This window comes from Varanus komodoensis, unplaced genomic scaffold (genome assembly GCF_004798865.1).
Source record: "Varanus komodoensis strain SLA01 unplaced genomic scaffold, ASM479886v1 scaffold43, whole genome shotgun sequence".
Lineage (NCBI taxonomy): Eukaryota > Metazoa > Chordata > Lepidosauria > Squamata > Varanidae > Varanus > Varanus komodoensis.
In genome coordinates this window covers 4,091,559-4,106,078 of record NW_025335985.1, presented here as the reverse complement: position 1 = coordinate 4,106,078, position 14,520 = coordinate 4,091,559, and the positions used below count along the sequence as shown (strand labels likewise).

Below are 14,520 nucleotides of genomic sequence, written 5' to 3'. Positions count from 1 at the left end.
GGGAAGGGAAGGGAAGGGAAGGGAAGGGAAGGGAAGGGAAGGGAAGGGAAGGTCTCCTGCCTCAATTTTAACTAGGGGTGGGAGTCTTCAGAGAAGAAATTTGCAACTGCTTAAGCCAGCCACACCCCAACACCCAGGCTGGAGCTGGGTGCTCAGAACTAGTCATTTCTTCTGTCTATATTTAGAAAAGCAGGGGAGGGATAGTGAAGCACCTGGCAGCCATATGTGTGGTAGGCTATAATACACTGGGTGGGTCACACATTGGGCAGGGCTACCTAAGAGGTCTCTCAGCCAGGGAATGAAAGAGATTAGAAGTTTCTGCTTCTGGCTTTACTTGCCAAGTATGCCAGGCCAGTAATTTAATTTAACTCTGGTTAATTTAATCAAGCCAGTTTCAGAAACCACATTTTAAAACTGGCTGGTTTGAAATTAGCCACAGTTAATGTTAGCTATACTTTGTCAGACCAGATGACGCAAAAATGATGGTTAAGAAAAACAGAAATGAGAGTTCCAAACTTCTTTCTCCCTGCCATGCAGGAAGAGGAGAAGGGAAGGAATGTGTGTACATGAGCCTGGGTGTGTGTGTGTGTCTGTGTGTGTGAAGTTGTTCACATGTTCCTAAACCACAGTGTAACATTTAGAGGAAATCGTTACAAAATACATGGGATTACAGTTGGCCCATCACTATTCTTTGCAGGAAGGGAATGAGGAACCATTATGCATGTTCACTTTGTAAATTACATGGTGCTTAAATATAAAATCATCCCCAAAAAGAAATCTAAGGTATTTTCATTCTTGTTGCAGTAAGCACACACTGTGATGCCCATACACAATCATTGTGCAAACTCAATTGCATCACAATGGCTTCTCACCTAAAACACTGATTGTATTTATAGCCAAGGAACCTGAGTGATTACTATGTACTTTTAATTTCAGGAAAGGATTTGTGCCTGCCCTTAAGGTTAACTTCTAAATTGGCAACCTGAGGGAAATATTTCATCCTCTGGTTTAATTTTGACTGCAACAGGTACTGAGGTTAAACTTTCCAGCCTTTAAAAATGAATGCCAGGACAATATAAAATCTTACCTGATTTAAGTAAGTCAGGCACTTTTCTAGACACCAAAGGCAGCAAATGCAGGCTTTCAGAATACATCTAGCACAGGCATTTTCCTAAAATGAGACAATAATCAACAACAAAAAGGCAATATTCAAGAAACAAAGGGAAACATTAGATCACATGGGGTGCTTTTTAAATAGCACAAATGCAGGTCTTGTTTTACAGAGTTGCTTTGTTGTACGATGTGTTCAGAACCAGTTTTAATTTGATGGTTCCTTATAAATCACATAGGTGAACCAACTGCTCTGTTGGAGTACAATTCAGCCTGCATGCAGAAACCTCAGTGTTGACCAGGCTGTACATGGAAACAACTGACAGCTATTTCTATGCTTTTTGTGACAAAAGCTACTGCTTGGATTACAGATATGGCTGTATCTATGTACAATCAATGCCAAGCTAGCCATCTCAGACTAGGTTTCTGGTACCGCTTTGATCATTAATCAGGCTCTGCCAATGGCCAAGCATCTCACCATTTTCTTTTCTGATGGAGGCTGTTGCACTGCAACTTGCATCCATGAAGAAAACCTGCCAAAGCCTCTGAAGTCTGGCTTTCTTTCTCACACACCTCTTGGAAGTCTTGCAGAATCGACAAGAACAAGAATACTAACGGTGCAATCCTATGCACATTTAAACAGAAAAGAGTCTTATGGCTCCCAGCAATTTAAATGCTAAAGACAAATTGCAACTTAAAAGCTTGAGGTTAAATCAACCAAAATAGTCCTTTCTCTATCACAGTCTTATTATTGTGTGCCCTCTACTCACAATAATCCCCAGCCCAAACAGTAACTTCTGTCATTTGGGCCTGAGAAAGCTTATTTTTCTAAGGGAAAAAATGTGTTTTTTAGTGTGCTTTTTTGTGTACTTTCCCACAATTCAATTTTGTAACTGAATGACAGATTGATAGAAGATCAAGCTATTGTGGTCCTGATGGCTGTGTACAATGTCTCAGATCAGATAGGAAGCCTGTGAATATTAGTTACTGGGATTGGAAAGGGCTGCTGCCCACAAAACCTGGCTGTGCATTTCCTAGAAGCATCTAGTTGGCCACAGTGAGAAACAGGGCAACAGACCTCCAGCAGGGCTTATCTTATTGTCTATTAAATTTCTCTTTTATCAGTTCCACAAAAGACATTCACTTAAACAGCAAAGTTTCCCCTTACTTTTCCTTTGACTTGGGTATGAATATACATGAGTATCATCCGTGGAATCTTCACTAAGGTAATAATGAAAGAACCTTTCGCCACAGTTCCTAGGTGGTAACAGATCAAGCGATTGACAGATGCTAGGATAGGTGTAAATGGCAGATTCCTTTTTTCTCTGTAGGGAAAAATGCAAAAATATGAACAGTGATAACATACTGCCTGACAGGCAGAATTATTTAGCAACAGCCTTACTTAGGTGAAATCTGAAGTTGTGAACAATCCTAGATGTAGAATCTGTGGGGGCACACAGGTCCTGCAAACACTCTGCCTTTGTGCACAACTCATTGAGATTCCTGTTTCCAAGACGTCCTGGCGAGAGATGGGCAACAATACGCATAATCTCTGAAGCTCTTTCTGGCTGGGGCCAATGAAAAGTATAATCCAATAGCTGATACAGCTATTCATGATTAAGGAAGCAAAATTACCCAGTAATACGTGTTACTTATTACACTGTAAACTGGTTAAATGCATTTCCTTGTGCAGTCATGAGCCTGTATATATCACATCTTGGTAGACCCTACTAGCTAAGCAATGGCTTTGAAGCTTTGCTTCATTAGTAGAATACAGTTATCCTTTCACAAAGACCTATGTGGATGTGATTTGGCAGACAAAATGGAGGAAGAAGATCAAATCTGTTTACATATCACAAAAAAAAGACAAAGATCACTGCAATTGGTTTTTAAACAGTGTGGGATGGTTCTGATATTAGCTATATCGGCATATTCAGCCAAACCTGAGCTTCAGGCTCACACACTTTCCCCCTGCTTTGGTTTACTGATCATGACCTGAAACCAGGAATTCAGATCCTGGTTGGTAAACTGAAATTAAGCCACAGATTCCCAGTTCAGATGTTTCAAGAAACTGTGAGAGCCATCACAGGGATTAGAGAGTCCACTTAGAAAGCCCTGTTGTGTTCTTCAGAGGCTTATAAATTTAAAAATGAATAAAAAGGGGAGAAGGGGATGGGCAAGGGGGTAGGTATGTGGTTGCTGCTTGTCTTCAGAAAAATAAACCAACATTTAACAAGCTGAAATAGTTATGTCTGCAGCAGTCCTGCAAGCTTTTTCAAAAATATTGACTGCTGCAGCACAAGGTAAATATTGACTCATTCGCTTCAGAAGTGTCTGCTGTTACACGTAGGATTGCAATTAAAATCTTAGATATTATTTGACATGAAGAACTGGTTTGTTCTAATTCATGTACCTCAATGTCCCAAATGGAGAATTTTAATTGATTTTAGAGGCTCCAGTAGACAGTTTGCAAATTTGTTATTAGTTTGCAAATCATAAACATTGAGACAATATTATCATTATTACACTGCATTTATATCCCGATCCTTTTGTGAGGAACTCGAGGTGGGTTATATAGCTCTATTTTATCCTCATAACAACCCTGACAGGTAGGTTATGCTGAGTGAGTGACTGGCCCAAAGCTTCTTGGCCAAGTGAGGACTAGAACCTTCATCCATCTGCTCCCCAGTCCAACACTCTAATCATCACACCACATTGACGCTCATGTCCAAGATATTCAGGCCTCAAACAAAAAAGAACCACTGATCCCTGTTATAATGACATCTGTTTAAAAAAAGGTTCAGGTTAATTATTTTAATTGCATTATGATTCAGGAATGAATGTCTTGGCTAGCTGTCAGCACCAAAGACATCAGGGAATCACTGCAAATATACTACTAGGCTAAAACAGTTACAGATTAAGTGAAAAACAAATAATTTCATTTCAATTTTCACCACTATTATATATGAGTTTAAAAAGCCCTGCAAACTGGATACCAGTTTTCAGCTAAGGACCAAACATCTCATATGGATTTATCCCATATTTTTGTTCTTTGCTCCTTCCCTCATTTCAGAAACAGTTGCATTCCTTTCTTAATGCTTTATATAATTATGCAGTTATTCTAGATGACTCCCAAAATGTTCATGAAAGATGACAGTATAGAAAATGCAAAAATGTTTATTTACAGACAGGCCTGTGAACATTTCAAGAGAGAGAAGACTAAGGAATACGACAGAAATGAAAACATGCCAATGCATAACTCGAAATCCAGGTGGCCCCAGGGGCTTAGGATGTTCCTTTCGTCCACTTCATTCACTTGGGAGTAGTTCACTTGCATGAGCAGCATAACGCATTATGCTGGAATTATGTAGGAATTTCAGAGAATGCAGAAGATGCCACAGGTGACACATAGTGCTTTCACAAGTGTCAAAAACAGAATACATCTCCTTTCTGGTGACACCGGAAGATCCCTAAATTCATGAAGAAACCAGGAAGAGAGTTGAAGATGCTGAAATCCCCTGGATGAGACATCCTGGGTATCTTCAATACCAAGGCTACCTGTGCTAGCTCAAGGAGGGAGACTGATTGATTGATTGATTGATTTTTTATCTCGTTCCCTTAGCCAAAATGGCTCTCAGGCTGGGTTGCAAGATATATTATAAAACTATGAACTAACAGTATTACATTTAGAAATATAACAATGATAAAACCACACCACACCGTAAGGTTGATGCTGGTTGCTGGGCAGTACACTAATAGCATCTGCAGTCTGTCCCAAACACTCAGTGCAAGAGATAAACAATCCAAGCTGCTACTTACTCAGGCTAGGGCTCCTAGCCCGGAACTCCTTTACATGATAGCAACTTTTGTTCCCTGACCCTCTAATTTATGGTGGAGCTGCACTCAATAGTCTGACACAATATATGACTAACACAGTAACTTATTTTAAGGGCCAAGTTAGGGCTGCAAATTAACAGGAGGGTAAATTTCCACACCTGCAGTAACTGCTCAGGGAACAACACTCAGGGAAAGTTGGAAGGTTAAGGGCACTGGGAGCTATCAGTACAGCAATTAAAATGAGCTAATTATATTGGTAAGGGGGTAATATTGTTCACCCCGATTTTGGGGCACCTGCTTTTGCTGCTTTCTCCCCTTCACGGGTGATTTTCAATTGAGAGCTAGGCAATGCACCTCTGGCACAAATGTGTCTAATATGTAACCTCTCTGTGTCAATTTCTGTTTATGTTATCTAGTCCTCTGTGCTGCTTCCTTTGACAGCTGAACCATGTAAGGAAATTAACCATGCAAGACTCCTCTTACTGGGCAACCATATGTGTACACTTGCAAAAGACCCACCACCATCACCACCACCATTTTCTAGGTCTAGTACAAAAAAAAAAGTTGCAAACTGATCACCGGTGGAGGTGGTATCAGTGTGATGGTGCAGGCAAGATTGCAAAGAGTGACAGGCTTTTGCTTTTGTTTTGCTGTTCTTCCTGCATCACTTCTAGGTTAACTCCTGCAACCCACAATAAAATGCTTTCGTGGGTTTGGACAACATACCTACACATTATGGTACAAACGAATCCTAAAACAAGCCATGGGCTGTCAGGGTAGTTGTTGCCCCCCAAACTCTGCAAGGAGCAGTTTGATTTCAGATGGCACAATAACGCACTATGGCTAGTTATCCACAGTGGGTTGTTGTGTCATGTGAAACTGCAATGCAGCGAGTACACCAAGTACCAAGCACAGTTCAAAGCCAGCCAAAACACATTAGCTGTGGTTTTGCTTTTCAGTTTCATCTTCTCATCTCATCACAGCATCTGCCCCTGTCCAGATACGTTTGAGTCCTAGAAAGCAAGTCTCTCATAATTACAGTGCCCCCAAATCTCTCACCTTGTAAAATAATATGTCACAACAGCTCCTGCTACAGTCATCTGTTGACAGGCAAGGATAAATTCACTGATCCAAACTAACCCCACAACGTGATACCACCACATGTACTTCAGGGGGCCTGCAACTCGGAACTCTACAAAGCCCTGTTCATTTTGGACCGGGCTACCTAAAGAAAGAACAAAAGGAAGGAGGAAAGGAGGGACGGACGGACATTTAAAATATCCACTCTGCATGAAAACAGCTGTTTAAGTATTTGCATTGGCTATTATATTTTTAGAGCAGCACACCATGCTGTGGCAATCATGTTTGCTGCATGTATTTATTTACACATGAATAACAATATGTATATACTGCTTTCTGTCTTTAAGAAAGATCAACAACTTTCAGTAAAAGTATTACAACAAACCAGATCCTAGTAAAAAATTGTCACACAGAGAACATAGTCAGGCTATAAACAGCCTTTAATGTGCAAAAGTAGAGCCTTCTCTTCATAAAGTGATGCCAGCGGCAGTGGGGAAAGTCTCTTTCCAGTAATGACTTGCTGAGTCTTAAATAATGGGGGGAATACAGAGAGGGCTTCTGCTGTTGATGTGAGGTAGGAGTGGACAACTTGTGGCTCCCAGATATTTTGGCCCTGAACTGCCCTAATTTCTAATTACTGGTTACACTGGCTAGGAAGGATTGGTGCAGTAGGCCAAAACAAGACTTGGAGGGCCACAAGTCTTCCACCCTGATCTGGTAGGTTGAGTAGGCATTCATGGGTGGACAAGATCCCTCAGGTATTCCAGCCCCAAGACTGTTCATGGCCTTAAAGATTAAAACCAGCATTTTGAGTTGGACTGAGAAATTGAAATACCCCACTAAGCAGAACCTGGTAAACAAATTATCTATCATATTCTAGATTTTCTAACACTTTTCCTGCAGTGGGAATTCCCAGTGATTGTCCTTAAACATTCATATAGACCAGTTCTGGAACTCTAGTTCAATCAGATTGAGCAGACTGTGGATGGCTTCCAAAGCAACTGCCTCCGTGTGTGTTTTTGTTTTCAGTTATTTAAAGTAAGTGCTCAATTAAGCTTACTATAATTAATTTAATTCAATAAGCAAAGGAGAACTTTAAAGAGATTACAAAAAATATAAAATCATGTAGGACATACCTGTAGTACCTAGGAAGAGCAGGACTGTTATCCAATAAATCCAGAAGAGTATGAGGGCAAAAAACGTCCAAAATGGCTGGAAGACGAGTAGTGGCAGGTGAATGAAGACCTTGCCAGCCACATGGAACAAGGCAATGGTGAGAGCTACTCGTTTGCGCATAACTAACATTATCAACAGTAAGATAACCTGGAGACAGATGGAGATTCCCCATTATATTTTACAGGAATTGTATCAACTGAAGCAGACTAAAAAAAACACCTAAAATACGCCCCCAAGTCACAGCTTTTATAAGTTGGGTATTCAGTATAAAGTCACACTGGGAGGGTTCACTTGTCATGAATGGCATGCTCATAAATGCTGCCTGACCTCCCCCTGTGTTGTTAGCTGCTCCTGCTGGCAGGAGGAATCAAGTGGAAACAATCGAGCATAAGGGACTAGTACACTGGCCCTTTTTTTAAGGGTTATCATGCATGAATAAAGGCAGTTATCATGCATGAATCAAACCTATGCCTAAAAGGGAACTGCAGTCATTCCTGGCTCTTGATGGCTATATATGTATGGCACATGTTTTCTCTCATTCATGCATTACATGTTAAAGGTACAATCAGAAAACAACCTCTAAACTGGGCTTCAAACTTTCTCAGGCCTCTGGCAAAGTTCTTGCCTTCTCTCACAGTCTGATGCCTAAATAACATATGAAACTGAACTGGCTTGGCTGAACAAAATATTTTTAAAACTGGTATCAATTAGCATGCCAAATAATATTCCTAACAAGCAAAAATGTCTTGAGAAGCACAGTTATGTTACTGAGTGGCTGTGATAACATTGCCCCATAAGATGTTATTACCATTATAATTGTTTTTAAATGCTTTTCAAATTAATGAAATGGTACAATGAATTCCATATCGGTAACTACTTAACCATTTCTGTTATAGATAATATAATATTTCTAGGATGAACAGCACCAGAAACAGAGAAAATGTAGGAAAATTGGGGTTGCATGCAGGCAGCTCTGGCCTATTTTGAAGCTCCCACTTGCCACTTCATTTTGGGGGTACAACTATGGAGGTTGCTACCATATTATCAAAGTTCTAATTTTCCTTTAAAAGGGGATTTCCCCCCTGGTCGTGCTCCTGCATATATCAGTGGCACAGCTGGGCAAGTGAGGGAGATTAGGTTGAAAGTTTGTGACTGGTCACTGTTCACACAGTGAACCTTATGGCTGAAAGGGGACCAGAACCCAGATCTTCCAAGTCCCAGTCCAACACTAACCACACCAGATCTCAGAAAGCTGTGATTTGCAGCTGTTTCCTAATGAATGCACATGTACTAAGATCAACTCAGTGCAGTATATTTTTTTCCCTTACGTAAGCGTGCTTCATAAATACAGAAGGCCCAGCTCAATAGCTATTAAATACTTACGGTGAAGACTGTAGCTGCAATGGCATAGATCAGGAGGGCCTGGCGATTGTCTTTGGCTATTTGGAGCTGATCAATAGTAAGAGTGTCAGAGGGAGCCTTCCTCTGTTTAGCATACAGCCACCACAAAACTACTGTGCCACCTGTGCTCACACAGAAAAGATATAGTGCATTCCCAGTATCAAAACATACTCATAATGATTCTTAAGGAACACAGTTTAGACAGTTTTCCCAAACTCAGGTGAAGCTGATCTGTTGCAACACCAAGGGTGACAACATAATGGTACTCTTGATTGCCCAACAGATAACTGATCCAATAGGACTCGCTTTTACCTGAAGCTTTGAAAATACATTCCTGTTGCATAATCAGAAGAGACTAAGCAACCGCAGCAAAAGTGGGTTACAGAATATTGTATGAAGCAGCTAAATTGACTGGATTCACACAACATGACAAGCTGCACCCAAGGTTATGTTGAATGCAGGTTGTCACTGAACCATGGTTACATTACTTGTGACTATTCATACCCACCCATGGCAGCCATTTCATGGTTGTGCCCAGGACAGCTGCTCAGATTTCAGATTTCCAAATGTTTCCATGGGTACCATATTGCCTCCCCTGTTTTAGAAATTGGGAAACATGACCCAACAATTATATTAATAACATCTATATTGAAGTCAACATGCTCAGGGTTCCTGAGGTAGGAGGTTATTTCACTCCCACTACTATAACAGGTTAGAAGTAAATGGCTATTTTGGGCAGAAAGCTGCCACTCCCCAGATTTTCTTCCATGAAGGATCCTTCTTCCTTTCCACAATCATTTTTAACAAGGACTTCATACTGAAATTACTATAAGTGCAAGGCGTCACTAAGCTTTTCTCCTGCAGTGCATCAGCATAATTAGAAAAGGGTCAATCAATATAACTTCTGAAATTTTATCTTCCATCACTTTTTCCCTGCTACTTTTGTACTTTTATATTCTATGAACTATCAGTCCCTGAATTCATTAATGTGAAGTCATCCTTCAGAATAAACATTGCCATTGCTTTGACTCTCTTTATTTGGTTTCTGATAATTGGCTCTGTCCTAATAAATCTTTCAACCTTGATAATGACTGAATTGATATTCTTCCCAAGGGCTTAGCTTTAATAGTTCTCAGTGTAACAGTGGCTGCAAATCAATTGTTTCCAAAGTAGAAGATTAAGATTTTTTAAGGATACAAGCATGTTCCAGGGAAGGCGGAGTTCCCTCTGGTCTCTTTCAGTGTCTCTCTTTACTAGCATGAAGCATAACTTTAGCCTTTGCAGGCTTAATCCACTCCAATCAATTATTGTCAAACAAATGGGCAAGCAGGAACCAACAGCACTGAATGAACCATTCTTGATCCACAAAATAAAGACATGGTTTAGATGTTACATTTGACATGGAGAGCAGAATACTTGGAATAAGTTTGCACAAATGTGCACACAAAGCAGCTGAAATATTTTGAGCAATTCAGCATCAGACTTGGGCCATCCTCACAAATCTCAGCCTCACCTTGCCACCAAATGTCCTACAGTGGGCTTTGGAGAGAAGAGTGAGTTTGTTCATTGATCCTGGGATAAGAAAAAGGTACGAAACAGCAGAGGTCTCTCCAGATGCTTAGAATATTTCTTACTTTCTTTAAAGACCTGCCTGCATTTTTATGCATCAGGCTAGCATGTCGAGTCACCTTTGCAAAGCTGGAAAGGCATGGGCCTGCAGCCAGAGGGGTGACCACATGTGGAAGCAGAGCAGGGGCTGTTGCATTTGAGTGCAGTGCAAATGAGAGCTCTGGGGAGAGATCTGTATGCTACTGAAAATTCTATTCACCAGAGGGCTGGGGACCTTTGTCTTTGGGAATTGGATCTGCAGAAGCCAGGCCATTATGTTCCCCTGTGAATACTATCAAATCTACTATCAATATAGTTTGTGGTGAAACTCAGAACATGATGGCCTTGACTGACCCAGTGTAGGTTAAAGAAAGTCAACATGTCATTGGAATGCTGACGTCTGCAGTACGTACAATGCCTAGATTGGACTGCCATCTGGAGATGCCCTGAATGCTAGGACCAATATAACCAAACCATAACCAGACCAGTTTTAAAACAGAACAAAAGATAATGTTCCCTTCCCTTTACAATTTTTTCAGGACTATATGATTCTGGAAGCCTAAATCATCATATGGAAGACTTTTTCTAATCTATTTCAGCTTTCACAGAGCAGAGAGAAAGACAATTCCCATTCAATGCTTTGAGAACATATGTGAAATAAAAATGTACTTCCACAACAAAATGGTCAAACGTTTCCAAGGTATGAGGGGAAAGCAGGTAGAACAAATATTTTACACTCACACATATGTACAAACACAGAGCATCCAAGAGACTAGATTAGCTTCATCTGCTTACCAAGTGATCCCAGAACAACAAGAATTGTTAAGATCCAAACAAGCACTCTTGAAATATATCTGATTATCACCATCATAATCATAGAAAGCACTGCAGACAAACAAAAGAGAATAAGCAGGGCAATTATTTAAAGCAGAAATAACAAAGAAGTGTAACTGCACATTAGTAATATATTTGCATTCACTATCAACTCCTTCCATAAAAATATGTACTATAAGCTGCTATTCTATTCATTTTCTGATTTGCTAATTAAACAAAAGAACCCTATATGGACATTTATACACCATGATATACACGTATTGAACTCAAGAGATGTGGGTATATACAATGAGAGAACAAACATGGTATGGTAGAATTACAAGTTTATTATCATGAGTTGCAAAAGTACTGCACAACTCATGATGAGCACAATCCAAAAAGTTGCATGCAGCCACACATGCTCGACAAGCACAATTATAATGACAAGTATGAATTTGGATGTTCAGATTGTGATAAGAACCACACACTACTTTTTGTTTCAGCTGCTCTTTCCAAGATAGGTCATTTAATGAGATCATGCTGCTGTTAATATTGTACATGTCTAGTTCTTCATTATTTTGGAGCTTAAAGTCTCAACTTTTCATTTGTCAGCCGTTATCGTAATGGCATCACACAAAAGCTACCTGCTACCAACTACACTGTCCTGGGTGGAACTTGGTTGTTTTTTATATTAGATAGAAACTAACAGATTTAAAGTAGGTGTGTATCTGCTATACACATGTAGAGCAAGGTGATGTCCAAAATATTGCAAGTATCAGCAACACAGTTACTGGTTTAAAAAATACATGGTTGTGCTACTTAGGTAGCTTAGTTTTCATTTTTAATCAGTGGCATGCTCCATTTTCTCTACTATAATCTAATCAGTATATATTTTAATGGAAGTTAGTATTGATAATTAGGAGTTTTAAAGTATTATGGGAAGTTTTGACAAAGAATTAAGCTGAAGGTTAATTGATATCCAAACTTCTATGTATGTGCATGCAGTAACAAGCCCATCTAATGTAAATGCCTTTTCATTAAAAATTAAAATAATCAGTTTTCCCTGGCTTCCCATATTTGATATATAGCAATGTAAGGGAGAGAAGAGCTGGCTCTCATTTCTGATCCTATTTATTTCTTATTTATGATCTTATTGTATTTTAACAATCAACTCTGCTCAAAATTTTAACTAGGGCTACAATTTTAATCAATCTGATTGACAGATGAGTTGATCAATCAGTAAAGTTCAATTTTAATTAAACTGAATTACTGCTTCTGAATATGTGAGGCAAAAAGTGAACTACAGATGAGGCCATACAGACACATATGAATAATTCTTCCCCTCCTTTGGCCATCCTTTCTGCTATTTTGACACCTCTTTGCAGCCATTGTTGCCCCAATCTGTTGCTGTTTTGGCACAATCTTTACATCTTTAAACAGAATTTCTTATTTCATAATATAATCCCAGCATATTAAGGAAGATGGTGATATCTCTGAAGGCCAACAAGCTTACACTGTCCTTACTATGATCAGAATGAAAGCAATCTGGTGCAGACAAATAGCATTTACACTTGAATGCATGTCTCTGTACACATTATGATACAATCTGGACTGATGCTTCCAGTTTACTTCACTGAATTGATTTTGTTTGGACTTCTTCAAGTGTCCCCTGAAACTTCACTGAAAAGCCAGAAGTGGTCATTTTGGTATGTATGAAAATGTCCATGAAACATGGCCTTTTCATTTTGCTCCATTTTCATACTGCATAATCAAACCAGATTTGAGCTGGCAAGGCTAACAACTAAAGCACACATATTTCTATTTAAGGCTATTTAAGGCTATTTAAGCTGGGCCCTTTCCTTCCAACAACTAATGGTAGCTTTAACCTACTGTTAAGCCAGATCCCTGAAGATATCACCATTCAAACATCTATGTTCACCATGTTCACCTGGTTTGAATTAAATGATAAAGTGCATTCAAAAGCCTAAATACAATGTTTATGAATTGTGTACATGGGGGTCTGGAGATTGTTTCAGAGGGAGCCAGAGGGTTCAGTGGCAGTGAGACTGAATTAGCCAAAATCCCCACAGTAGTTAAACATAAGGAAAGTCAATGCAATAAACGTTTAAAGAACATTTAACTCAGCTGCTGGATAGGAAACATATTTTGGAATAGTCTCCTATAATAGTTAATACTAAACATGCTTTATTTTCATATTGTGGGGACAGAATGTTCACATTCTGCTAATGCAATACTGTAGAAATTGCTAAGAATGAGAAAAACAATTACCTAGTGATAACAAGCAAAGTCCCAATATAATCTCTCTGCAGGTCATTACTCCACTAATCAGCCTGTGCAAGACACTACTGTCACTGACAAAGGTGATCAGGGCCTCTGCAAACTTGGCATAGCAGGAAATGTTCACAGGAGCACAGCGATGGAAGAATGGAATAGGTGCACTGGTGATACAAGAAAAAAAATCAGAAAAAAAATTACTCCTATGTAATATAAATGCCACATCAACACACAAATGGAAGGTGAATTGATGCAGTGCACTCCACCCTCATAAACACTCTAACCAGGAGCTGCGAGATTAATGTAAAAGTGTTGCTCTAAATGAGGATGACTGTAATGGGTCATGATGTAATTCTTAATATCCCAGATATGTCCAGAAGAGGGTGGAGTGCACAATCTGATCTTTCCCACCCCATCATCTCAAAAGGTAAAACGAAACTCACCACCCCAAAATTAAAAAGTAAACAATCCTCAACTAGTTCACTGTGTGCAGAGTTAGACATAGTTATGTATAACAAATTGGTTTTCAAGCATTTTCAGAAAGTACTCAGGCTGTGTCAAGCCTCTTGAGAGATTTCTGTAACTTATAGATGTGACCGATAAGAGTCTGCTCACCTTAAAGACTGCAGCATGGCAGAAGGGAGTGAGGAGTGTTTTGCACGTACATGCCAGGATCCAAAAAGTCATTTTACATGCAGCAGAATAGGATGAGCCTTCAAGCTACAGCCCCCCCATGCAATACTAAATGATGTTGTAGGGTACCCCAATATTCACAAGCATATTGGGGGAGTGAGGGAGGACATGGAGATGAGGTGGAAAAGGAGCCCTAGTCCAGCCATACAATCAAAGCTTAACGCATGGTAGCTTCAGAAATACTTTCACCAATAGAAAAGTGCAAAAATCTGTAGCAAAAAAAAGTACCAGCAATCAGGAGTGTTCAGGAATGCCAAAAATAGTCTGTAACTGAACGTGGGTATCAAAACATAACTTCTTTCTAATAATCATGACAAATATTTTCTTTTGACAGTGGACTGCCTTATACTTTAGTTAAGTATAGAATTGGTGCCAGTTTTAAACTTTTTTTTACTGTTTTGCTTTCAAAGTATTATTTCAACTTCTCTACCTCAAATATTTTTGAGAATACCCCAGACTCAGATCACCCATATGTTATATGGAATTAAATCCCACTCATTTAACTGC

General features: G+C 39.5%; 1 protein-coding gene across 2 annotated transcripts in view; it reads right to left on the bottom strand.

The window, feature by feature from the left end:
• The window catches only part of SLC44A1 (solute carrier family 44 member 1), a 95,661-nt gene that overhangs the window by 18,894 nt on the left and 62,247 nt on the right, over positions 1 to 14,520 (bottom strand). For both annotated transcript variants that reach the window (XM_044443951.1, XM_044443952.1), the window contains exons 6-12: positions 13,315 to 13,484; positions 11,008 to 11,097; positions 8,587 to 8,726; positions 7,164 to 7,350; positions 6,007 to 6,172; positions 2,279 to 2,435; positions 1,088 to 1,171 (exon numbers count right to left, since the gene is read on the bottom strand). In XM_044443951.1, coding sequence (XP_044299886.1) covers positions 1,088 to 1,171; positions 2,279 to 2,435; positions 6,007 to 6,172; positions 7,164 to 7,350; positions 8,587 to 8,726; positions 11,008 to 11,097; positions 13,315 to 13,484 — 994 coding nt within the window. The remainder of the gene's footprint in view (positions 1 to 1,087; positions 1,172 to 2,278; positions 2,436 to 6,006; positions 6,173 to 7,163; positions 7,351 to 8,586; positions 8,727 to 11,007; positions 11,098 to 13,314; positions 13,485 to 14,520) is intronic.